The sequence below is a fragment of the Schistocerca nitens genome, chromosome 2 (genome assembly GCF_023898315.1).
Source record: "Schistocerca nitens isolate TAMUIC-IGC-003100 chromosome 2, iqSchNite1.1, whole genome shotgun sequence".
In the NCBI taxonomy this organism is placed as follows: Eukaryota; Metazoa; Arthropoda; class Insecta; order Orthoptera; family Acrididae; genus Schistocerca; species Schistocerca nitens.
The window spans coordinates 1,134,685,400-1,134,711,054 of NC_064615.1; the positions used below are offsets into that span (position 1 = coordinate 1,134,685,400).

Below are 25,655 nucleotides of genomic sequence, written 5' to 3' on the forward strand. Positions count from 1 at the left end.
GATGACATCACATAGTGGTGCTTCATACCATCTGCCCAGTTTAGGATGGTGCGACATCGACATATGTAGGTTCTGAGTCTGATAGGTTGAGGGAATCTGACGTCTGGTTTTGCTGGAGTAGCATTATCCTGAGTTTTCTTGTTTTTCTCTTCAACAGCTTTGAAGGATTGGGACTGTTGAAGGACTTACCCTGTGGGGGTAGGAACTGAAGAGGAGCCAGCAGCCCTTGGACCTGAAACAGTGTCTTCTTCAACCACTCCATGTCTAGTGTTCACCGTTCCATCAACAATGACGCCATTAATCTTCTGCCCTTCCTTACTGTCTCTGACTGGTGTTAGTTTGCTGGTCTGGGCATTCCCAGGGAGAGGATCCCATAATTGGAGCGAGTCACTAGTAGATGCTGGAGGAGGGAACCGTGTGTGGGGAGGTGATGTACCCAAATATGGTACATAATAAAGATATTTCTGGTGATCTAGCCACAGTCATGGCAGAATGCACTATTTTTGAGATGGTATGAAAATAATAGTATTTTCTCCCGGCTCCTTAATATGACAGAATGTAAAATCAGACCTCTTCAGGTCTTCGCTTGCCTATTTTGAGGATTGGAAAGTGAGGGGGTTGTCGTCTGCAGTTTCTGCATTGTCCTTGATACTTATTTTCCTCTGACAGTGTGCTCATGGCAGGAAGGTTACTGATCATGAAATAACACTTATATCTGTGTAGAGAGATTTCTGGAGCATCAGGGCCACAAGCTGATACCTTTGATCTTTCCACTGTGCCTGATACCATCATGTGCCACCTACTCCAAACGAGATCTCTACCTTCAGACAGCACTAAAATCGAGCAATGCTCTTCTGCTTCAGCTGGCATTTCTGAGAATTCCAGTGCCCACAAACAGGCTGACAAATGCTCGCCATCGTGCACTGGATGGCAACGGTTCAGGCCTCAGTTGTGTGCACCTGTGTTGAAAGGGGCTGCCACTGGGTGCGATTAATTATGGGATGTGACTGCTGGAATTGCAGTGACTTGCTCTGATTTTTATAATGGAGGAAGTCTTAGCAAGGAAGTTCACTTCACCACTCCTGTTTGACACTGCTGCTGTAGTAGACACTTGCAACAAGCAAGAAAAGGAATTAAACTGTATAACAAGAAAGGGACTGGATCACTACAGACAGTGTGGTCAGTCGTGGGATTTTCTGTGTGTGTATAATAAAATTAGAAGGGTTGTTCTGCAGCTGGAGGAGTGGTAAATCTGCTGAAACTTGTTGCTAGTTCCATACCATTCGTATGTGTTGTTTTGTGCCTCTGTTGTTGAAACGTCCTTGATTATGCACTCACCTACTAATTTGGTTCAGTTAATCAGGTCTGAGGGGAGAATCATATGGGATGGAGTGTAAATGGCTGCACAAGAGGAACAGTATCACATCTTGCACCTAGAGGCACTGACTGTCATCCCTTCAGTGTTGAATTTGCAGTTCAGCCCTAAGAGGCTTAAAGAATTTCCTGTCCAATGGCTGTAACTTGCAAATGTTACATGATGGTGTGTACAGCACACAAATGTGATGGTTACCTGTACATTCATTAAGTGACTGCTCTTTATGAATAGCATGGCCATCCACAATTAAGAGGACTGGATTCATTCCTGTTGGCAGAATGTGCAGTTTAAAATGCTACACCCACTGCAAGAACATGTTGCGATTCATCCACCTGCTTTCAGGAGCTTCACAAAAAATTATTTCTTTTGAACCTACCATCAATGGATTATCTTTATACCATTTCTTCTGAGAAAAATGAAAATTGAAAAGTGCAGGTATAAAATGGCGTGTGACATCCATTGTTGATGTTTCTGTTAAGACACTACAGTTTTGAAAAAGTGAAACACTGAGAGATGTGATGACAGGGAAATTGATACCACTGATTACAGACTTGACACTACACACATGAGTAACACTACGGACCTGTACCTGCACTGTGATTCTATACCACGAGGTCTAGGGACAACGATGGCAGCTCGATGGTGGCGCTTCTCTGTACTGAACTGCCACAGTCAAAGAGCACGTGAACATGTTGCTGGAGAATACTCTGCCACACGGTTTTTAGGCACATCTACGTAGCATCAATTGTGGGCTGCTGTACACCTGAATGTACAAGTTGCCAACCAACCATATCCCACACGCGGTTGATGAGTGACATGTCAGGTGAACAGACAAGCAACGGAAGTGGTGGCACCATTTGTTCTTCGAAGATGAGTTGCACATTCCTTACTACATTTAGCTGAATGTTGTCATACTAAAATATGCCATGTGGAATGGCTTGAATTAGGGCCAGTGCCTTGGGGTGTAAAACCTCAACGATTTAGTGGTAACTGTTCAGGTAGTCCTCAAAACATAGGTAACGCGCTCTTATGTTGCACGCAATGGCGCCCCAGACCTTAACAATTGGTGATTGTCCACTTTCCCGCTCACTATACAGTCTGCACGATTGGCTTCACAATGGTGATGTTGAAAGTGTATGCAGCCATTACTGTGAGACACCTCGTAGAATTTGGTATACATATGCAGGCGAATTCTTGCCACCTTGAATCTGGCAGTGCTACAGAATACAAGAGCTGCAACAGTTTGAACGCAACACAATATAACACCAGAGAAGATGTGACAGTCACTGCTTCAGATTTAGACCTTACTTTCACACTGTCATTAATCCTCTGTGTGGTTGTTACTGTGAATTGTTAGTGAATGCTTGTATGTTGCAAGTGGCGTTGTGGGTGTGGGGGGTGACAGATCCTAAGAACTGGAACTGTTTGCCACATTTTGCAAATGCAACTGTTGGGAAAAGAGAGACGTTACCTGACAGTGACACCCATCACTTGCACTGTCAGGAATATCACATCAAAAAGTCTGTCTTTCCAACATGATAGTATCTCTTTGAAAATGTTGGTCCAACAGGTTCGACAACTCCCGTGCAGCTGTAAAATCTGAGGGTAGGTCTGGGTCACCTCCACTGTTGGTGTGTAGTCCCCATGCTTTTCCCCCATGCTATGGTACAAACACTATTTCGGTAATCTCACTACCAAGCGTCATCTTCACAACACCAATAATGAACTTTCGAACAGGCCTGTGCACGGATTCATTATTAACCACTATCGCCCATCACAAATAAATGCCACTATTATACAACATGCATGCATGCACCATCTTCCATGCGTATGGCCTCTCACCTGACCTTGCAATGCATGTGACACTCACAGCCCTAGATGGACAAACAGATATATTTCTGGTGTGCGGTAGCGCTTTTTGTCTTGTGCTCCTGTTTTTCTGAGGGATACACATGGTTAATCATACATGTTTAACTTTAGTCCTCACCCTTTGAAGCTTGCTCTCTCTCCTGCAGGATGCTCATTTCACATTTATCACAAGCTCTGTCATTACATATACTGTGATCAGACATCTCCTGCTGTAGTAGCCCAAAGATTGTGAGTAATTGTGTCACCTGACACTTTGCACACATTGTTCATGGTCACAGGCAGGTAAAGATTAAGTGCATATCCTCATCGTTCATAAAAGTCTAGACAAAAATCATGTGCCACATGTGATGTGCTTCGTTTGTGTGTTGAATCCAAAATGACGTATTTCAAAATTTCCTCCATAATGAGTATTAGCACCAAATAAGTGTGTCCCGATCTACAGTATATTATACCATTATCATACTTCTAATCTTCTTTAGACAGGAAATTTTCAAAGTACAAAGTTAGATACGGTCATCAGCCTACCACTCTGTTGCAAGCAGACCCCTACATTACATGTCTGGAGGTTGTGGAAAATGTGGCATTTCACAATCACAGATAAATTGCTTTCTTTACAAGCCTGTTCACCTCTCAAAGTCTGTTAAGAGTTATCACCAGGAGATCCTGTATCTTCTCTGGTTTGTGATAAATTTCCTTCCATCATACAACTAACCACTTCTTTCATTCTATTTTTGTATCTTCTTCCTCTATTATACCTTCTCTCCTTAAATTTTGGTATTTAATAACCCATCCTGCAACAATAGAAGGGGGTTTAAAATGCTTTTCATAAATATGCAAATTGACAAAACTGTTGTAGTTTGTTAGAACAACATTGAAGAATTCTTTACATCTCTAACTACACAATCAGATGCGATTGCCATAATGCAATTTTTTTAGACAGAGCTCTTGAATTGTTCAAGAAATATTCATAATACTATGTTGACTAAATATATAAAATGTACAAAAGTTTTAAGTCTACAAGACGTGTAAACACACACATTATATGCGATCGTAGCCAGCGAAGTTTGCAGGAAGTGCTACAATTTTTTTGCCATGAACGAAATTCTCATTTGCAAGTAACTCACTCAGAACCAACACTGTTATAACATTTAATCACCAATAATTGCGTGGTTATTCAAACACTCTCACTTAGAAACAATAGCTGGTTACATGATAACAACTCAGTATCTCTTATTCGACTGCCATGCCGTGACATGTGGCTGGCGCCGTTCGTAGCTAGGTGACGCTCCCGCGCTCAGCCGAGTTGCGGAGCGCCTCTATCGCCGTTTGCGCGTACTGTCGTGGCGGCACTGTTAAATGTCGTGGCACTGTCACAACACTTTTCCCCCCTTGAAAAAAAAAAAAAAAAACACTCACGTCCTTGGAGATATGGACAGTGCGGAGACACCATGGCCTCTTTTGAGGCCCCGAGAAGATCCCGCAGAGAGACACGAGAGTATGGTCGAAAATGTCCAGGATAGAAGCTCGTGCGTGGAACGTGCCTCCTGGACGAGATGATGGGTGAAAACTCCGGAGCAGCATCCATAGGTGTCGTAGACCTGGGGGTGTGTTACAGTGTGACGGGTCCCGGAGAAGGCGGCATCGTGACTGGTGCCGGTTCCAGCGTACTCGGAATCGGTAGCGACGTCGGCTGCATCAACACGTATGGTAGATCGGCTTCTCGGGCTGGTGGACGTGAAGGAAGGGGCGGTGGCACTGGCGTGGCCACCACTCGTGGGCACATCTGGTCATAAAGGCGAACAACCATGCCGTCGTCCGTACGTATTTCACAAAGCCGGCGGCCGCAAAGAGCCTTGTCCACCCCTGGAATCCATTTAAGGCGAGATCCATACCCTCGTGCCCACATGTCGATGCCCACTGAGTATTTTCCCACACTAGGGGACACAGCACAAGGCCTGACAGGGTGAAGCAGGTGCAGTAGATTGCGCGGTTGGCGGCCATGCAAGAGTTCAGCAGGGCTGCGATCACCCAGAAGCGTGAAGCGATAAGAACTCAGTGATTTTTCGATGAATGACACTCTGCTGCAATTTCTAAAGAATTTTTTCCTCTCGCTTTTGAAAGTGCGGACAAGGCACTCAACCTCCCCATTCGATTGCGGATGGAAGGGCAGTGCTGTAACATGATGAATACCTTGTCCAGTTCAAAAATCACGGAAGGCCTGTGATGAGAACTGAGGGCCATTGTCCGTGACGATCGTGGATGGAAGACCTTCTAGCGCAAAGATTTTGGACAAAGCCAGCGTCGTCGCCGCAGTGGTGGGCGACGGACATCGAACAACAAACGGAAACTTCGAGAAGGCGTCAATCAACAGTAGCCAATAAGTACTGAGGAAGGGGCCGGCAAAGTCAGCGTGCACCCGTTCCCATGGCTGCGCCAGATCAGGCCACTGAGAGGGCATTGTACGAGGTGCAGCCAGTTGTTGAGCACACCGACTACGCGCAGCAACCGTGTGGGCAATGTCTGAATCAATACCGGGCCAATAAACGTGCCTGCGGGCCAGGGACTTAGTCCAAGAAATACCCCAATAGCCTTCATGCAACAGTTTGAGAACATCTTTGTGAAGAGAGGCTGGCACCACGACCCGTGGAGATGCGCCATCCGTGGCCAGAAGAACAACACCATCACGAACAGACAGACGAAGGTGCAAGGCATGGTAGTTGCGAAGGGAATCTGATGCCCGGCCCTTGGTCCTGTCCGGCCAACCCCGTAGAACAAAACCGATCACCTGGCGCAGGACAGGGTCCCGCGCAGTAGCCGACGTGACCTGCGAACCTGTAAGTGCAAAACCCTCGACCGCACGACGTTCTTCCTCATCAATGTGGAAACAGAGTGTTTCATCACGATCGAAAACCGGGTCGGGGCCCATCGGCAATCGCGACAATGCGTCAGCGTTGGAGTGCTGGGCCGTGGAGCGATAGTGAATCTCATAGTGAAAACCAGACAAGTATAAGGCCCAACGTTGCAGGCGGTGAGCTGCCTTATCTGGAAGCGACGCCGATGGGTTGAACAGAAAGACCAGCAGCTTTTGGTCGGTGATGAGGTGAAACTTAGATCCGTACAAAAAAACGCTGAACTCTTTTAGAGCATAAATGATAGTGAGCGCCTCCTTTTCGATTTGAGAGTAACGCCGTTGCGCATCATTGAGGGTCTTGGAAGCATAGGCGATGGGTCGTCCCAACCCATCCTCATACCGATGGGCGAGAACAGCCCCTAGGCCATACTGTGACGTGTCAGTCACCAGAACCAAGTGCTGACCCAGACGGAATGTGGCAAGACAAGGCGCCAACTGCAAATGAGCCTTCAGGCGGACAAAAGCCTGCTCACACTCGTCGGACCAACAGAAAGGGACATTTTTGCGTAACAGCTGACGCAGGGTTGAGCTGCAGCCGCCGTGGATGGAATGAATTTGTGATAATAAGCAATCTTGCCTAGAAACGCCTGAAGTTCTTTGACTGTAGACGGCCGGGGTAGAGCGTTAATGGCCGCAACGTGTTGAAGTAGAGGACGTATACCCTCATGGGACAAGTGGAAACCAAGATACACAATGGAGGGTTGGAAGAACTGTGACTTGTCCAGATTGCACCTCAACCCAGCCGAATGCAAAACCCGAAACAGTGAACACAAGTTGCGAAGGTGCTCCTCAGTGGAGGGCCCCATGACAACAATGTCATCCGGAAAGTTTATGCAGCCGGGAACGGAAGCCATGAGCTATTCAAAAAACCGCTGAAAAATGGCTGGCACGCTAACGACGCCAAATGGTACGCCTCCGATAAGTCAAGTTTGGAAAAGAACTGGCCCCCAGCGAGCATATTAAGAAACTCCTCAGGACGGGGAAGAGGATAAGTGTCAATGAGGTTCTGAGCATTGACAGTGGCTTTAAAATCACCACACAATGGCAGACTCCCGTTTGGTTTAGAAACCGCCACGATTGGCGATGCTCATTCAGGAAGGAGAATCCCCGAAGCTGTTAACCTGTCTATCTCAGCCTTGACAGGTGCACGCAACGAACTGTAAGGAGCTGCAGAAAGCACCATTCCCAACATTCACCATCTGTAGACATATTAGCGCACTGCTGTACATCTCCCACTTACTTTCTACCCTAGGTGAAGGACAACAGTAAGGAGCTGCAGAAAGCACCATTTCCAACATTCACCATCAGTAGACATAGTTAGGGCACACCTCTTCACGTCTCCCATACTTTCTACCCTAGGTGAAGGAGAACTGTAAGGAGCTGCAGAAAGCACCATTTCCAACATTCACCATCTGTAGACATAGTTAGCGCACAGTTGTACATGTCTCCCATACTTACTACTCAGTGTGAAGGAGAACTGTAAGGAGCTGCAGAAAGCACCATTTCCTACATTCACCATTTGTAGGCATGGTTAGCGCACAGTTGTACATGTCTCCCTTACTTTCTACTCTTTGTGAAGGAGAACTGTAAAGAGCTGCAGAAAGCACCATTTCTAACATTCACCATCTGTAGACATAGTTAGCGCACAGTTGTACATGTCTCCCTTACTTTCTACACTTTGTGAAGGAGAACTGTAAGGAGCTGCAGAAAGCACCATATCCAACATTCACCATCAGTAGACATAGTTAGGGCACAGCTCTCCATGTCTCCCATACTTTCTACCCTAGGTGAAGGAGAACTGTAAGGAGCTGCAGTAAGCACTATTTCAAACATTCACCATCTGTAGACATATTAGCGCACAGTTGTACATGTCTCCCTTACTTTCTACTCTGTGTGAAGGAGAACTGTAAGGAGCTGCAGGAAGCACCATTTCCAACATTCACCATCTGTAGACATAGTTAGCGCACTGCTGTACATGTCTCCCTTACTTTCTACCCTAGGTGAAGGACAACAGTAAGGAGCTGCAGAAAGCACCATATCCAACATTCACCATCAGTAGACATAGTTAGGGCACAGATCTATATGTCTCCCATACTATCTACTGTAGGTGAAGGAGAACTGTAAGGAGCTGCAGAAAGCACCATTTCCAAAATTCACCATCTGTAGACATATTAGCGCACAGTTGTACATGTCTTCCTTACTTTCTACTCTGTGTGAAGGAGAACTGTAAGGAGCTGCAGAAAGCACCATTTCCAACATTCACCATCTGTAGACATATTAGCGCACAGTTGTACATGTCCACCTTACCTTCTACCCTAGGTGAAGGAGAACTGTAAGGAGCTGCAGAAAGCACCATTTCCAACATTCACCATCTGTAGACATAGTTAGCGCACAGTTGTACATGTCTCCCTTACTTTCTACTCTGTGTGAAGGACAACTGTAAGGAGCTGCAGAAAGCACCATTTCCAACATTCACAACCTGTAGACATAGTTAGCGCACTGCTGTACATGTCTCCCTTACTTTCTACCCTAGGTGAAGGAGAACTGTAAGGTGCTGCAGAAAGCACCATTTCCAACATTCACCATCTGTAGACATAGTTAGCGCACTGCTGTACATGTCTCCCTTACTTTCTACCCTAGGTGAAGGACAACAGTAAGGAGCTGCAGAAAGCACCATATCCAACGTTCACCATCAGTAGACATAGTTAGGGCACAGATCTTCATGTCTCCCATACTTTCTACTGTAGGTGAAGGAGAACTGTAAGGAGCTGCAGAAAGCACCATTTCCAACATTCACCATCAGTAGACATAGTTAGCGCACAGTTGTACATGTCTCCCTTACTTTCTACTCTGTGTGAAGGACAACTGTAAGGAGCTGCAGAAAGCACCATTTCCAACATTCACCATCTGTAGACATAGTTAGCGCACAGTTGTACATGTCTCCCTTACTTTCTACTCTGTGTGAAGGAGAACTGTAAGGAGCTGCAGAAAGCACCATTTCCAACATTCACCATCTGTAGACATATTAGCGCACAGTTGTACATGTCTCCCTTACTTTCTACTCTTTGTGAAGGAGAACTGTAAGGAACTGCAGAAAGTACCATTTCCAACATTCACCATCTGTAGACATATTAGCGCACAGTTGAACATATCCCCCTTACTTTCTACCCTAGGTGAAGGAGAACTGTAAGGAGCTGCAGAAAGCACCATTTCCAACATTCACCATCTGTAGACATAGTTAGCGCACAGTTGTATATTTCTCCCTTACTTTATAATCTGTGTGAAGGAGAACTGTAAGGAGCTGCAGGAAGCACCATTTCCAACATTCACCATCTGTAGACATAGTTAGCGCACAGTTGCACATGTCTCCCTTACTTTCTACTCTGTGTGAAGGAGAACTGTAAGGAGCTGCAGAAAGCACAATTTCCAACATTCACCATCTGTAGACATAGTTAGCGCACTGCTGTACATGTCTCCCTTACTTTCTACCCTAGGTGAAGGACAACAGTAAGGAGCTGCAGAAAGCACCATATCCAACATTCACCATCAGTAGAGATAGTTAGTTCACAGATCTTCACGTCCCCCATACTTTCTACTGTAGGTGAAGGAGAACTGTAAAGAGCTGCAGAAAGCACCATTTACAACATTCACCATCTGTAGAGATATTAGCGCACAGTTGTACATGTCTCCCTTACTTTCTACTCTGTGTGAAGGAGAACTGTAAGGAGCTGCAGAAAGCACCATTTCCAACATTCACCATCTGTAGACATAGTTAGCGCACAGTTGTACATGTCTCCCTTACTTTCTACTCTGTGTGAAGGAGAACTGTAAGGAGCTGCAGAAAGCACCATTTCCAACATTCACCATCTGTCAACATATTAGCGCACAGTTGTACATGTCTCCCTTACTTTCTACTCTTTGTGAAGGAGAACTGTAAGGAGCTGCAGAAAGCACCATTTCCAACATTCACCATCTGTAGAAATATTAGCGCACAGTTGTACATGTCCACCTTACCTTCTACCCTAGGTGAAGGAGAACTGGAAGGAGCTGCAGAAAGCACCATTTCCAACATTCACCATCTGTAGACATAGTTAGCGCACCGTTGTACATGTCTCCCTTACTTTCTACTCTGTGTGAAGGAGAACTGTAAGGAGCTGCAGAAAGCACCATTTCCAACATTCACCATCTGTAGACATATTAGCGCACAGTTGTACATGTCTCCCTTACTTTCTACTCTTTGTGAAGGAGAACTGTAAGGAACTGCAGAAAGTACCATTTCCAACATTCACCATCTGTAGACATATTAGCGCACAGTTGAACATATCCCCCTTACTTTCTACCCCAGGTGAAGGAGAACTGTAAGGAGCTGCAGAAAGCACCATTTCCAACATTCACCATCTGTAGACATAGTTAGCGCACAGTTGTATATTTCTCCCTTACTTTCTAATCTGTGTGAAGGAGAACTGTAAGGAGCTGCAGGAAGCACCATTTCCAACATTCACCATCTGTAGACATAGTTAGCGCACAGTTGCACATGTCTCCCTTACTTTCTACTCTGTGTGAAGGAGAACTGTAAGGAGCTGCAGAAAGCACAATTTCCAACATTCACCATCTGTAGACATAGTTAGCGCACTGCTGTACATGTCTCCCTTACTTTCTACCCTAGGTGAAGGGCAACAGTAAGGAGCTGCAGAAAGCACCATATCCAACATTCACCATCAGTAGAGATGGTTAGTTCACAGATCTTCACGTCCCCCATACTTTCTACTGTAGGTGAAGGAGAACTGTAAAGAGCTGCAGAAAGCACCATTTACAACATTCACCATCTGTAGAGATATTAGCGCACAGTTGTACATGTCTCCCTTACTTTCTACTCTGTGTGAAGGAGAACTGTAAGGAGCTGCAGAAAGCACCATTTCCAACATTCACCATCTGTAGACATAGTTAGCGCACAGTTGTACATGTCTCCCTTACTTTCTACTCTGTGTGAAGGAGAACTGTAAGGAGCTGCAGAAAGCACCATTTCCAACATTCACCATCTGTCAACATATTAGCGCACAGTTGTACATGTCTCCCTTACTTTCTACTCTTTGTGAAGGAGAACTGTAAGGAGCTGCAGAAAGCACCATTTCCAACATTCACCATCTGTAGAAATATTAGCGCACAGTTGTACATGTCCACCTTACCTTCTACCCTAGGTGAAGGAGAACTGGAAGGAGCTGCAGAAAGCACCATTTCCAACATTCACCATCTGTAGACATAGTTAGCGCACCGTTGTACATGTCTCCCTTACTTTCTACCCTAGGTGAAGGGGAACTGTAAGGTGCTGCAGAAAGCACCATTTCCAACATTCATCATCTGTAGACATAGTTAGTGCACTGCTGTACATGTCTCCCTTACTTTCTACCCTAGGTGAAGGACAACAGTAAGGAGCTGCAGAAAGCACCATATCCAACGTTCACCATCAGTAGACATAGTTAGGGCACAGATCTTCATGTCTCCCATACTTTCTACTGTAGGTGAAGGAGAACTGTAAGGAGCTGCAGAAAGCACCATTTCCAACATTCACCATCAGTAGACATAGTTAGCGCACAGTTGTACATGTCTCCCTTACTTTCTACTCTGTGTGAAGGAGAACTGTAAGGAGCTGCAGAAAGCACCATTTCCAACATTCACCATCTGTAGACATAGTTAGCGCACTGCTGTACATGTCTCCCTTACTTTCTACCCTAGGTGAAGGACAACAGTAAGGAGCTGCAGAAAGCACCATATCCAACATTCACCTTCAGTAGACATAGTTAGGGCACAGCTCTTCATGTGTCCAATACATTCTTCCCTAGGTGAAGGAGAACTGTAAGGAGCTGCAAAAAGCACTATTTCCAACATTCACCATCTGTAGACATATTAGCGCACAGTTGTACATGTCTCCCTTACTTTCTAATCTGTGTGAAGGAGAACTGTAAGGAGCTGCAGGAAGCACCATTTCCAACATTCACCATCTGTAGACATGTTTAGCACACAGTTGTACATGTCTCCCTTACTTTTTACTCTGTGTGAAGGAGAACTGTAAGGAGCTGCAGAAAGCAAAAATTCCAACATTCACCAACTGTAGACATAGTTAGCGCACTGCTGTACATGTCTCCCTTACTTTCTACCCTAGGTGAAGGACAACAGTAAGGAGCTGCAGAAAGCACCATTTCCAACATTCACCATCAGTAGACATAGTTAGTTCACAGATCTTCATGTCTCCCATACTTTCTACTGTAGGTGAAGGAGAACTGTAAGGAGCTGCAGAAAGCACCATTTCCAACATTCACCATCTGTAGACATATTAGCGCACAGTTGTACATGTCTCCCTTACTTTCTACTCTTTGTGAAGGAGAACTGTAAGGAGCTGCAGAAAGCACCATTTCCAACATTCAACATCTGTAGACATATTAGCGCACAGTTGTACATGTTCCCCTTACCTTCTACCCTAGGTGAAGGAGAACTGTAAGGAGCTGCAGAAAGCACCATTTCCAACATTCACCATCTGTAGACATAGTTAGCGCACAGTTGTATATGTCTCCCTTACTTTCTAATCTGTGTGAAGGAGAACTGTAAGGAGCTGCAGAAAGCATCATTTCCAACATTCACCATCTGTAGACATAGTTAGCGCACAGTTGTACATGTCTCCCTTACTTTCTACTCTTTGTGAAGGAGAACTGTAAAGAGCTGCAGAAAGCACCATTTCTAACATTCACCATCTGTAGACATAGTTAGCGCACAGTTGTACATGTCTCCCTTACTTTCTACTCTGTGTGAAAGAGAACTGTAAGGAGCTGCAGAAAGCACCATTTCCAACATTCACCATCTGTAGACATAGTTAGCGCACTGCTGTACATGTCTACCTTACTTTCTACCCTAGGTGAAGGACAACAGTAAGGAGCTGCAGAAAGCACCATATCCAACATTCACCATCAGTAGACATAGTTAGGGCACAGCTCTTCATGTGTCCAATACTTTCTTCCCTAGGTGAAGGAGAACTGTAAGGAGCTGCAAAAAGCACTAATTCCAACATTCACCATCTGTAGACATAGTTAGCGCACAGTTGTACATGTCTCCCTTACTTTCTACTCTGTGTGAAAGAGAACTGTAAGGAGCTGCAGAAAGCACCATTTCCAACATTCACCATCAGTATACATAGTTAGGGCACAGCTCTTCATGTGTCCAACACTTTCTTCCCTAGGTGAAGGAGAACTGTAAGGAGCTGCAGAAAGCACCATTTCCAACATTCACCATCCATAGACATAGTTAGCGCACAGTTGTATATGTCTCCCTTACATTCTACTCTGGGTGAAGGAGAACTGTAGGAGCTGCAGAAAGCACCATTTCTAACATTCACCATCTGTAGACATAGTTAGCGCACTGCTGTACATGTCTCCCTTACTTTCTACCCTAGGTGAATTACAACAGTAAGAAGCTGCAGAAAGCACCATATCCAACATTCACCATCAGTAGACATAGTTAGGGCACAGCTCTTCATGTCTCCCATACTTTCTACTGTAGTTGAAGGAGAACTGTAAGGAGCTGCAGAAAGCACCATTTCCAACATTCACCATCTGTAGACATAGTTAGCGCACAGTTGTACATGTCTGCCTTACTTTATACTCTGTGTGAAGGAGAACTGTAAGGAGCTGCAGAAGGCACCATTTCCAACATTCACCATCTGTAGACATAGTTAGCGCACTGCTGTACGTGTCTCCCTTACTTTCTACCCTGGGTGAAGGGGAAATGTAAGGAGCTGAGAAAGCACCATTTCCAACATTCACCATCTGTAGACATAGTTAGCGCACAACAGTACATGTCTCCCTTACTTCCTACCCTAAGTTAAGGAGAACTGTAAGATGCTGAAGAAAGCATCATTTCCACCGTTCACCATGTGTGGACATAGTTAGCGCACTGCTGTACATGTCTCCCTTGCTTTCTACCCTAGGTGAAGAAGAACTGTAAGGAACTGTAGAAAGCACTATTTCCAACATTTACCACCTGTAGACATAGTTAGCGCACAGCTGTACATGTCTCCCTTAATTTCTACCCTAGGTGAAGGAGAAATGTAAGGAGCTGAGAAAGCACCATTTCCAACATTCTCCATCTGTAGACATAGTTAGCGCACGGCTGTAAATGACACCCTTACTTTCAACACTAATAGAAGAATCACTGTAAGGAACTGCAGAAAGCACCATTTCCAACTTTCACAATCTGTAGACACAGTTAGCGCACTGGAGTACATATCTCCTTTACTTTCTACCCTTGATGAAGGAGTACTGTCAGGATCTGCAGAAACACCATATCCAACATTGACCATCTGTAGACATAGTTAGCGCACAGCTGCACATGTCCCCCTTACTTCCTACCCAAAGTGAAGGAGAATTGTAAGGAGCTGCAGAAAGTACCATTTCCAACATTCACCATGTGTGGACATAGTTAGCGCACTGCTGTACATGTCCCCCTTACTTTCTACCCTAGGTGAAGGATAACTGTAAGGAGCTGCAGAGAGCTACATTTCCAACTTTCACCATCTGTTGACATAGTTAGCACACAGCTGTACATGTTTCTTTTATTTTTAACTCTAGGTGAAGGAGAACTGTAAGGAGCTGCAGAAAGCACAATTTCCAACATTTACCATCAGTAGACATAGTTAGGGCACAGCTCTTCATGTCTCCCATACTTTCTACCCTAGGTGAAGGAGAACTGTAAGGAGCTGCAGAAAGCACCATTTCCAACATTCACCATCTGTAGACATAGTTAGCGCACAGTTGTACATGTCTCATTTACTTTCTACTCTGTGTGAAGGAGAACTGTAAGGAGCTGCAGAAAGCACCATGTCCCACATTCACCATCTGTAGACATAGTTAGCGCACTGCTGTACGTGTCTCCCTTACTTTCTACCCTAGGTGAAGGTGAACTGTAAGGAGGTGCAGAAAGCACCATTCCGACATTCACCATCTGTAGACATAGTTAGCGCACAGTTGTATATGACTCCCTTACTTTCTACTCTGTGTGAAGGAGAACTGTAAGGAGCTGCAGAAAGCACCATTTCCTACATTCACCATCTGTAGACATAGTTAGCGAACTGCTGTACATGTCTCCCTTTCATTCTACCCTAGGTTAAAGAGAAATATAAGGAGCTGCAGAAAGCACACTTTCCAACCTTCACCATGTGTGGACATAGTTAGCGCACAGCTGTACATGTCTCCTTTACTCTCTACCCTTGATGAAGGAGAACTATCAGGAGCTGCAGATAGCACCTTTTCCAACCTTCAAAATGTGTGGACATAGTTAGCGCACATCTGTACATTTCTCGCTAACTTTCTACCCCAGGTGAAGAAGATCTGTAGGGAGCTCCAGAAAGCACCACTTCCAACATTCACCATCTGTAGACATAGTTATCACACAGCTGTACATGTCTCCCTTACTTCCTACCCAAAGTGAAAGAGAACTGTAAGATGCTGCAGAAAGCACCATTTCCAACTTTCACCATGTGTGGACATAGTTAGCGCACTGCCGTACATGTCTCCCTTGCCTTCTACCCTAGGTGAAGAAGAACTGTAAGGAGCTATATAAAGCACTATTTCCAACATTCAACACCTGTAGACATAGTTAGCGCACAGCTGTACATGTCTCCCTCAATTTGTACCCTAGGTGAAGGAGAAATGGAAGGAGCTGCAGAAAGAACCATTTCCAACATTCACCATCCATGGACATAGTTAGTGCACAGAGGCTCATGTCTCTCATACTTTCTACCCTAGGTGAAGGAAAACTGTAAGGAGCTGCTGAGAGCACCTTTTCCAACATTCACCATGAGTGGACTTAGTTAGCGCACTGCTGTATATGTCTCCCCTACTTTCTACCCTATTTGAAGAAGAACTGTAAGGAGCAGCAGAATTCACCATCTGCAACATTCACCATGTGTGGACATAGTTAGCGCACTGACGTACATGTCTCCCTAACTTTCTACCCTAGGTGAAGGGGAACTGTAAGGACCTGCAGAAAGCACCATTTCCAACATTCTCCATCTGTAGACATAGTTAGCGCACAGCTGTACATGTCTCCCTTATTTTCTACCCTAGGTGAAGGAAAACTGTAAGGAGCTGCAGAAAGCATCATTTCCAACATTAGCCATGTACAGACATAGATAGCGCACTGCTGTACACGTCTCCCTTAGTTTCTACGCTAGGTGAAGGGGAACTGTAAGGAGCTGCAGAAAGCACTATTTCTAACATTGGCCATCTCTGGTCATAGTTAGCGCACACCTGTACATGTTTCCTTTACTCTCTACCGTTGATGAAGGAGAACTATCAGGAGCTGCAGATAGCACCTTTTCCAACCTTCACGATGTGTGGACATAGTTAGCGCACAGCTGTACATTTCTTGCTTACTTTCTACCCTAGGTGAAGAAGATATGTAGGGAGCTCCAGAAAGCACCACCTCCAACATTCACCATCTGTAGACATAGTTATCACACAGCTGTACATGTCTCCCTTACTTTGTACCCTAGGTGACGGTGAACTGTAAGGAGCTGCCGAAAAGCACCATTTCCAAGATTCACGATATGTAGACAGTTAGCGCACAGTTGTACATGTCTACCTTACTTTCTACCCTAGGTGAAGAAGAACTGTAAGGAGCTGCAGAAAGCACCATTTCCAACATTCACCATGTGTAGACATAGTTAGCGCACTGCTGTGCATGAGTCCCTTACTTCCTACAATAGTTGAAGAATCACTGTAAGGAGCTGCAGAAAGGAACTTTTCCAACATTCACCATCTGTAGACACAGTTAGCGCACAGCTGCATATGTCTCCCTTACTTTCTACCCTAGGTGAAGAATCACTGTAAGGAGCTGCAGAAAGCACCATTTCCAACATTCAGATCTGTAGACATAGTTAGCGAACTGCTGTACATGTCGCCCTTACATTCTACCCTAGGTGAAAGAGAAATGTAAGGAGCTGCTGAAAGCACCATTTCCAACATTCACCATCTGTAGACATTGTTAGCGCACTGCTGTACATGTCTCCCTTACTTTCTACCATAGGTGAAGGTGAACTGTAAGAAGGTGCAGAAAGCCCCATTCCAACATTCACCATCGGTAGACATAGTTAGCGCACAGTTGTATATGACTCCCTTACTATCTACTCTGTGTGAAGGAGAACTGTAAGGAGCTGCAGAAAGCACCATTTCCTACATTCACCATCTGTAGACATAGTTAGCGAACTGCTGTACATGTCTCCATTACATTCTACCCTAGGTTAAAGAGAAATATAAGGAGCTGCTGAAAGCATCATTTCCAACATTCACCATCTGTAGACATAGTTAGCGAACTGCTGTACATGTCTCTCTTACATTCTACCCTAGGTGAAAGAGAAATGTAAGGAGCTGCTGAAAACACCATTTCCAACATTCACCATCTCTAGACATAGTTAGCGCACACCTGTACATGTCTCCTTTACTTTCTACCCTAGATGAAGGAGAACTGTCAGGAGCTGCAGAAAGCACCATTTCCAACCTTCACCATGTGTGGACATAGTTAGCGCACAGCTGTACATTTCTCGCTTACTTTCTACCCTAGGTGAAGAAGATCTGTAAGGAGGTCCAGAAAGCACCAGTTCTAGCATTCAACATCTGTAGACATAGTTAGCACACAGCTGTACATGTCTCCCTTACTTTTTACCCTAGGTGAAGGACAACAGTATGGAGCTGCAGAAAGCACCTTATCATCCATTCACAATCTGTAGAAATAGTTATCGCAAAGCTGTACTCTCTCCTTTACTTTCTAACCTAGGTGAAGGAGAACTATAATGAGGTGCTGAAAGCACCATTTTCAACATTCACTATCTGTAGACATTGTTAGCGCACACCTGTACATGTGTCCCTCACTTTCCATCCTAGGTAAAGGAGACCTGTAAAGAGCTGATGAAAGCACCATTTCCAACATTTACCATATGTAGGCATAGTTAGCACACAGCTGGACCTGTCTCCATTACTATCTAGCCCTAGGGGAAGGAGAACTAAGGAGCTGCAGAAAGCACTATTTGCAACATTCACCATCTGTAGACATAGTTAGCGCACAGCTGTACATGTCTCCCTTACTTTCTACCCTAGGTGAAGGAGAACTGTATGGAGCTGCAGAAACCACCATTTCCCACATTCATTATCTGTAGACATTGTTAAAGCACAGCTGTACATGTCTCCCTTACTTTCTACACTAGGTGAAGAAGAACTGTAAGGAGCTGCAGAAAGCACCATTTCCAACATTCACCATGTGTAGACATAGATAGCGCACTGCTGTGCATGACTCACTTACTTCCTACAATAGTTGAAGAATCACTGTAAGGAGCTGCAGAAGGGAACATTTCCAACATTCTCCATCTGTAGACATAGTTAGCGCACATCTGTACATGTCTCCCTTATTTTCTACCCTAGGTGATAGAAAACTGTAAGCAGCTGCAGAAAGCACCATTTCTAACATTGGCCATCTCTGGTCATAGTTAGCGCACACCTGTACATGTTTCCTTTACTCTCTACCCTTGATGAAGGAGAACTATCAGGAGCTGCAGATAGCACCTTATCCAACCTTCACGATGTGTGGACATAGTTGGCGCACAGCTGTACATTTCTCGCTTACTTTCTACCCTAGGTGAAGAAGATATGTATGGAGCTCCAGAAAGCACCACCTCCAACATTCACCATTTGTAGACATAGTTATCACACAGCTGTACATGTCTCCCTTACTTTCTACCCTAGGTGACCGTGAACTGTAAGGAGCTGCAGAAAGCACCATTTCCAAGATTCACGATATGTAGACAGTTAGCGCACAGTTGTACATGTCTACCTTACTTTCTACCCTAGGTGAAGAAGAACTGTAAGGAGCTGCAGAAAGCACCATTTCCAACATTCACCATGTGTAGACATAGTTAGCGCACTGCTGTGCATGACTCCCTTACTTCCTACAATAGTTGAAGAATCACTGTAAGGAGCTGCAGAAAGGAACATTTCCAACATTCACCATCTGTAGACACAATTAGCGCACAGCTGCATATGAATCCCTTACTTTCTACCCTAGGTGAAGAATCACTGTAAGGAGCTGCAGAAAGCACCATTTCCAACATTCAGATCTGTAGATATAGTTAGCACACAGCTGTACATGTCTCCCTTACTTTCTACCCAAGGTGAAGGAGAACTGTAAGGAGCTGCAGAATGCACCATTTCCTACATTCACCATGTGTCGACATAATTAGCGCACAGCTGTAAATGTCTCCCTTACTTTATACTCTGGGTGAACTGGGTGAAGAATCATTATAAGGAGCTGCAGAAAGCACCATTTCCAACGTTCACCATCTGTAGACGTAGTTAGCAAACTGCTGTACATGTCTCCCTTACTTTCTACCCTAGGTGAAGAAGCACTGTAAGGAACTGCAAAAAGCCCCATTTCCAACATTCACCACCTATAGACATAGTTAGCGCACACCTATACATGTCTCCTTTACACTCTAACCTTGATGAAGGAGAAATGTCAGGAGCTGCAGGAAGCACCTGTTCCATCCTTCACCATGTGTGGACTTAGTTAGCGGACTGCTGTACATGTCTCCCTTACTTTCTACCCTAGGTGAAGGAGAACTGTAAGGAGCTACAGAAAGCACCATTTCCAACGTTCACCATCTGTAGTCAAAGTTAGCGCACACCTGTACACGTCTCCTTTACTTTCTACATTGATGAAGAAGTACTGTCAGGAGCTGCAGAAAGCACCATTTCTAACATTCACCATGGGTCGACATAGTTAGCGCACTGCCGTACATGTCTCCCTTACTTTCTACCCAAGGTGAGGAAGAATTGTAAGGAGCTGCAGAAAGCACCATTTCCAACATTCACCATCTGTAGACATAGTTAGCGCACTGCTGTACATGACTCCCTTACTTTCTATCCTCCGTGAAGAATGTCTGTAAGGAACTGCCGAAAGCACCATTTCCACCATTCACCATCTGTAGACATAGTTAGCACACACCTGTACATAACTCGCTTACTTTCTACCCATGATGAAGAAGAACTGTAAGGAGCCTCAGAAAGCACCACTTCCAACATTCACCATCCGTAGACATAGTTAGCGCACAGCTGTACATGCCTCCCTCATTTTCTACCCTAGGTGAAGGGGAACTGGAAGGAGCTGCAGAAAGCACCATTTCCAACATTCACCATCTGTAGTCAGAGATAGCGCACAGCTGTACATGCCTCCCTTACTTTCCTTCCCAGGTGAAGGAGAACTGTAAGGAGCTGCAGAGAACACCATTTCCAACATTCACCATCTGTAGACATAGATAGTGCACACCAGTACATGTCTCCTTTGCTTTGTACCCTTGATGAAGAAGAACTGTAAGGAGCTGCAAAAAGCACCATTTCCAACATTCACCATCTCTACACATATTTAGTGCACACCTGTACATGGGTCCATTACATTCCACCCTAGGTGAAAGAGAAATGTAAGTAGCTGCTGAAAGCACCATTTCCAACATTCACCATCTCTAGACATAGGTAGCGCACACCTGTACATATCTACCTTACTTTCTACCCTAGGTGAACGGGGAACTGTAAGGAGCTCAGAAAGCACCATTTCCAACAGTGACCATCTCTGGACATAGTTAATGCACTCCTGCACTTGTCTCCCTTACTTTCTACCCTAGGTGTAGGAGAACTGTAAAGAGATGCAGAAAGCACCATTTCCAACATTCACAATCTGTAGACATAATTAGCACACAGCTGTGCATGTCTCCCTTACTTTCTACCATAGGTAAAGGAGAACTGTAAGGAGCTCAGAAAGCACCATTTCCAACACTGACCCTCTCTGGACATAGTTAGCGCACTCCTGTACATGTCTCCCTTACTTTCTACCCTAGGTGAAGAAGAACTGTAAGGATCTGCAAAAAGCACCATTTCCAACATTCACCATCTGTAGACATAGTTAGTGCACAGCTGTACATGTTTCCATTACTTTCTACCCTGGGTGGAAGAGAACTATAAGGAGCTGCAGAAAGCACCATATTCTACATTCACCATCTGTAGACATAGTTAGCGCACAGCTGTGCATGTCTCCCTTACTTTCTAACATAGGTGAAGGAGAACTGTAAGGAGATGCAGCAATCACCATTTCAAACATTCACCATCTGTAGACATAATTAGCGCACAGCTGTACATGTCTCCCTTACTTCCTACCCTAAGTGAAGGAGAACTGTAAGATGCTGCAGAAAGCACCATTTCCAACATTCACCATCTGTAGGCATAGTTAGCGCACTGCTGTACATGTCTCTCTTACTTTGAAACCTAGGTGAAGGAGAACTATAAGGAGCTGCAGAAAGCACCATATCCTACATTCACCATCTGTAGACATAGCGCACAGCTGTTCATGTCTCCCTTACTTTCTACGCTAGGTGAAGGACAACTTTAATGAGCTGCAGAAAGCACCATTTACAACATTAGCCATGTGCAGACATAGATAGCACACTGCTGTACATGTCTCCCTTAGTTTCTACCGTAGGTGAAGGAGAACTGTAAGGAGCTGCAGAAACAACCATTTCCAACATTGACCATCTCTGGACATAGTTAACGCACTCCTGTACATGTCTCCCATACTTTCTACCCTAGGTGAAGAAGAACTGTAAGGATCTGCAAAAAGCACCATTTCCAACATTCACCATCTGTAGACATATTTAGAGCACAGCTGTACATGTCTCCATTACTTTCTACCCTGGGTGGAAGAGAACTATAAGGAGCTGCAGGAAGCACCATATCCTACATTCACCACCTGTAGACATAGTTAGCGCACAGCTGTTCATGTCTCCCTTACTTTCTACGCTACGTGAAGGACAACTGTAAGGAGCTGCAGAAAGCACCATTTCCAACATTAGCCATGTGCAGACATTGATAGCGCACTGCTGTACATGTCTCCTTTAGTTTCTACCCTAGGTGAAGAGGAACTGTAAGATGCTGCAGAAAGCACCATTTCCAACTTTCACCATGTGTGGACATAGTTAGCGCACTGCTGTACATGTCTCCCTTGCCTTCTACCCTAGGTGAAGAACTGTAAGGAGCTGTAGAAAGCACTATTTCCAACATTCAACACCTGTAGACATAGTTAGCGCACAGCTGTACATGTCCCCTTAATTTGTACCCTAGGTGAAGGAGAACTGTAAGGGCCTGCAGAAAGCACCATTTCCAACATTCTCCATCTGTAGACATAGTTAGCGCACAGCTGTACATGTCTCCCTTATTTTCTACCCTAGGTGAAGTAAAACTGTAAGGAGCTGCAGAAAGCATCATTTCCAACATTAGCCATGTGCAGACATAGATAGCGCACTGCTGTACATGTCTCCTTTAGTTTCTACCCTAGGTGAAGAGGAACTGTAAGATGCTGCAGAAAGCACCATTTCCAACTTTCACCATGTGTGGACATGGTCCCCTTAATTTGTACCCTAGGTGAAGGAGAAATGGAAGGAGCTGCAGAAAGCACCATTTCCACCATTCACCATGTGTAGACATAGTTAGCGCACTGCTGTACATGACCCCCTTACTTTCTACCCTAGGTGAATAATCACTCTAAGGAGCTGCAGAAGGAACCATTTCCAACATTCACCATCCGTGGACATAGTTAGTGCACAGCGGCACATGTCTCTCTTAATTTCTACCCTAGGTGAAGGAAAACTGTAAGGAGCTGCTGAAAGTACCATTTCAAACATTCACCATGGGTGGAGTTAGTTAGCGCACTGCTGTACATGTCTCCCTTACTTTCTACCCTAGGTGAAGAAGAACTGTAAGGAGCAGCAGAATTCACCATCTGCAACATTCACCATGTGTGGACATAGTTAGTGCACCGACGTACATGTCTCCCTTACTTTCTACCGTAGGTGAAGGAGATCTGTAAGGACCTGCAGAAAGCACCATTTCCAACATTCTCCATCTGTAGACATAGTTAGCGCACAGCTGTACATGTCTCCCTTATTCTCTACCCTAGGGGAAGTAAAACTGTAAGGAGCTGCAGAAAGCATCATTTCCAACATTAGCCATGTGCAGACATAGATAGCGCACTGCTCTATATGTCTCCCTTAGTTTCTACCCTACGTGTAGGGGAACTGTAAGGAGCTGCAGAAAGCACCATTTCCAACATTGGCCATCTCTGATCATAGTTAGCGCACACCTGTACATGTCTCCTTTACTCTCTACCCTTGATGAAGGAGAACTATCAGGAGCTGCAGATAGCACCTTTTCCAACCTTCACAATGTGTGGACATAGTTAGCGCACAGCTGTACATTTCTCGCTTACTTTCTACCCTAGGTGAAGAAGATCTGTAGGGAGCTCCAGAAAGCACCACTTCCAACATTCACCATCTGTAGACATAGTTATCACACAGCTGTACATGTCTCCCTTACTTTCTACCCTAGGTGACGGTGAACTGTAAGGGGCTGCAGAAAGCACCATTTCCAATATTCACGATATGTAGACAGTTAGCGCACAGTTGTACATGTCTACCTTACTTTCTACCCTAGGTGAAGAAGAACTGTAAGGAGCTGCAGAAAGCACCATTTCCAACATTCACCATGTGTAGACATAGTTAGCGCACAGCTGTGCATGACTCCCTTACTTCCTACAATAGTTGAAGAATCACTGTAAGGAGGTGCAGAAAGGTAAATTTCCAACATTCACCATCTGTAGACATAGTTAGCACACAGCTGTACATGTCTCCATTACTTTCTACCCTGGGTGGAACAGAACTATAAGGAGCTGCAGAAAGCACCATATCCTACATTCACCATCTGTAGACATAGTTAGCGCACACCTGTACATGTCTCCTTTACTCTCTACCCTTGATGAAGGAGAACTGTCAGGAGCTGCAGAAAGCACCTCTTCCAACCTTGACCATGTGTGGACATAGTTAGCGCACAGCTGTACATTTCTCGCTTACTGTCTACCCTAGGTGAAGAAGATCTGTAAGGAGCTCCAGAAAGCACCACTTCCAACATTCACCATCTGTAGACATAGTTAGCACACATCTGTACATGTCTCCCTTACTTTGTACCCTAGGTGAATGAAAACTGTATGGAGCCGCAGGAAGCACAATTTCCAACATTCACCATCTGTAGACATAGTTAGTGCACACATGTACATGTCTCCTTTACTCTCTACCCTTGATGAAGGAGAACTGTCAGGAGCTGCAGAAATCACCTTTTCCAACCTGCATCATGTGTTGTCATAGTTAACGCACAGCTGTACATTTCTCGCTTACTTTCTACCCTAGGTGAAGAAGAACTGTAAGGATCTGCAAAAAGCACGATTTCCAACATTCGCCATCTGTAATCATAGTTAGCGCACACCTGTACACGTCTCCTTTACTTTCTACATTGATGAAGAAGTACTGTCAGGAGCTGCAGAAAGCACCATTTCCAACATTCACCATGGGTCGACATAGTTAGCGCACTGCCGTACATGTCTCCGTTACTTTCTACCCAAGGTGAGGAAGAACTGTAAGGAGCTGCAGAAAGCACCATTTCCAACATTCACCATCTGTAGACATTTGTTAGCGCACTGCTGTACATGATTCCCTTACTTTCTACCCTCCGTGAAGAATGACTGTAAGGAACTGCCGAAAGCACCATTTGCACCATTCACCATCTGTAGACATAGTTAGCACACACCTGTACATAACTCGCTTACTTTCTACCCATGATGAAGAAGAACTGTAAAGAGCTGCAGAAAGCACCATTTCCAACATTTACTATCTGTAGACATAGTTAGCGCACTCCTGTACACGTCTCCCTTACTGTCAACCCTAGGTGAAGAAAAACTAGAAGGAGCTGCAGAAAGCACCATTTCCAACATTCACCATCTGTAGACATAGTTAGTGCACAGCTGTACATGTCTCCATTACTTTCTACCCTGGGTGGAAAAAAACTATATGGAGCTGCAGAAAGCACCATATCCTACATTTACCATCTGTAGACATAGTTAGCGCACAGCTGTTCATGTCTCCCTTACTTTCTGTGCTAGGTCAAGGACAACTGTAAGGAGCTGCAGAAAGCACCATTTCCAACATTAGCCATGTGCAGACATAGATAGCGCACTGCTGTACATGTCTCCCTTAGTTTCTACCCTAGGTGAAGGAGAACTGTAAGGAGCTGCAGAAAGCACCATTTCCAACATTCACCATCTTTAGACATAGTTAGCGCACTGCTGTACATGTCTCCCTTACTTTTTACCCTAGGTGGAAGGGAACTGTAAGGAGATCAGAAAGCACCATTTCCAACATTGACCATCTCTGGACATAGTTAGCGCACTCCTGTACATGTCTGCCTTACTTTCTACCCTAGGTGAAGAAGAACTGTAAGGATCTGCAAAAACCACCATTTCCAACATTCACCATCTGTAGACATAGTTAGCGCACACCTGTATATGTCTCCTTTACTCTGTACCCTTGATGAA

The 25,655-nt window shown here is 44.8% G+C and overlaps 1 protein-coding gene across 1 annotated transcript in view; it reads right to left on the minus strand.

Moving 5' to 3' along the window:
• Nucleotides 1–4,231: 4,231 nt before the first annotated feature.
• LOC126235595 (uncharacterized) overlaps nucleotides 4,232–25,655 on the minus strand; it is a 263,118-nt gene continuing 241,694 nt past the window's right edge. Inside the window, exon 5 of the mRNA XM_049944309.1 lies at nucleotides 4,232–5,027. Coding sequence (XP_049800266.1) covers nucleotides 4,657–5,027 — 371 coding nt within the window. The 3' untranslated portion in view covers nucleotides 4,232–4,656. The remainder of the gene's footprint in view (nucleotides 5,028–25,655) is intronic.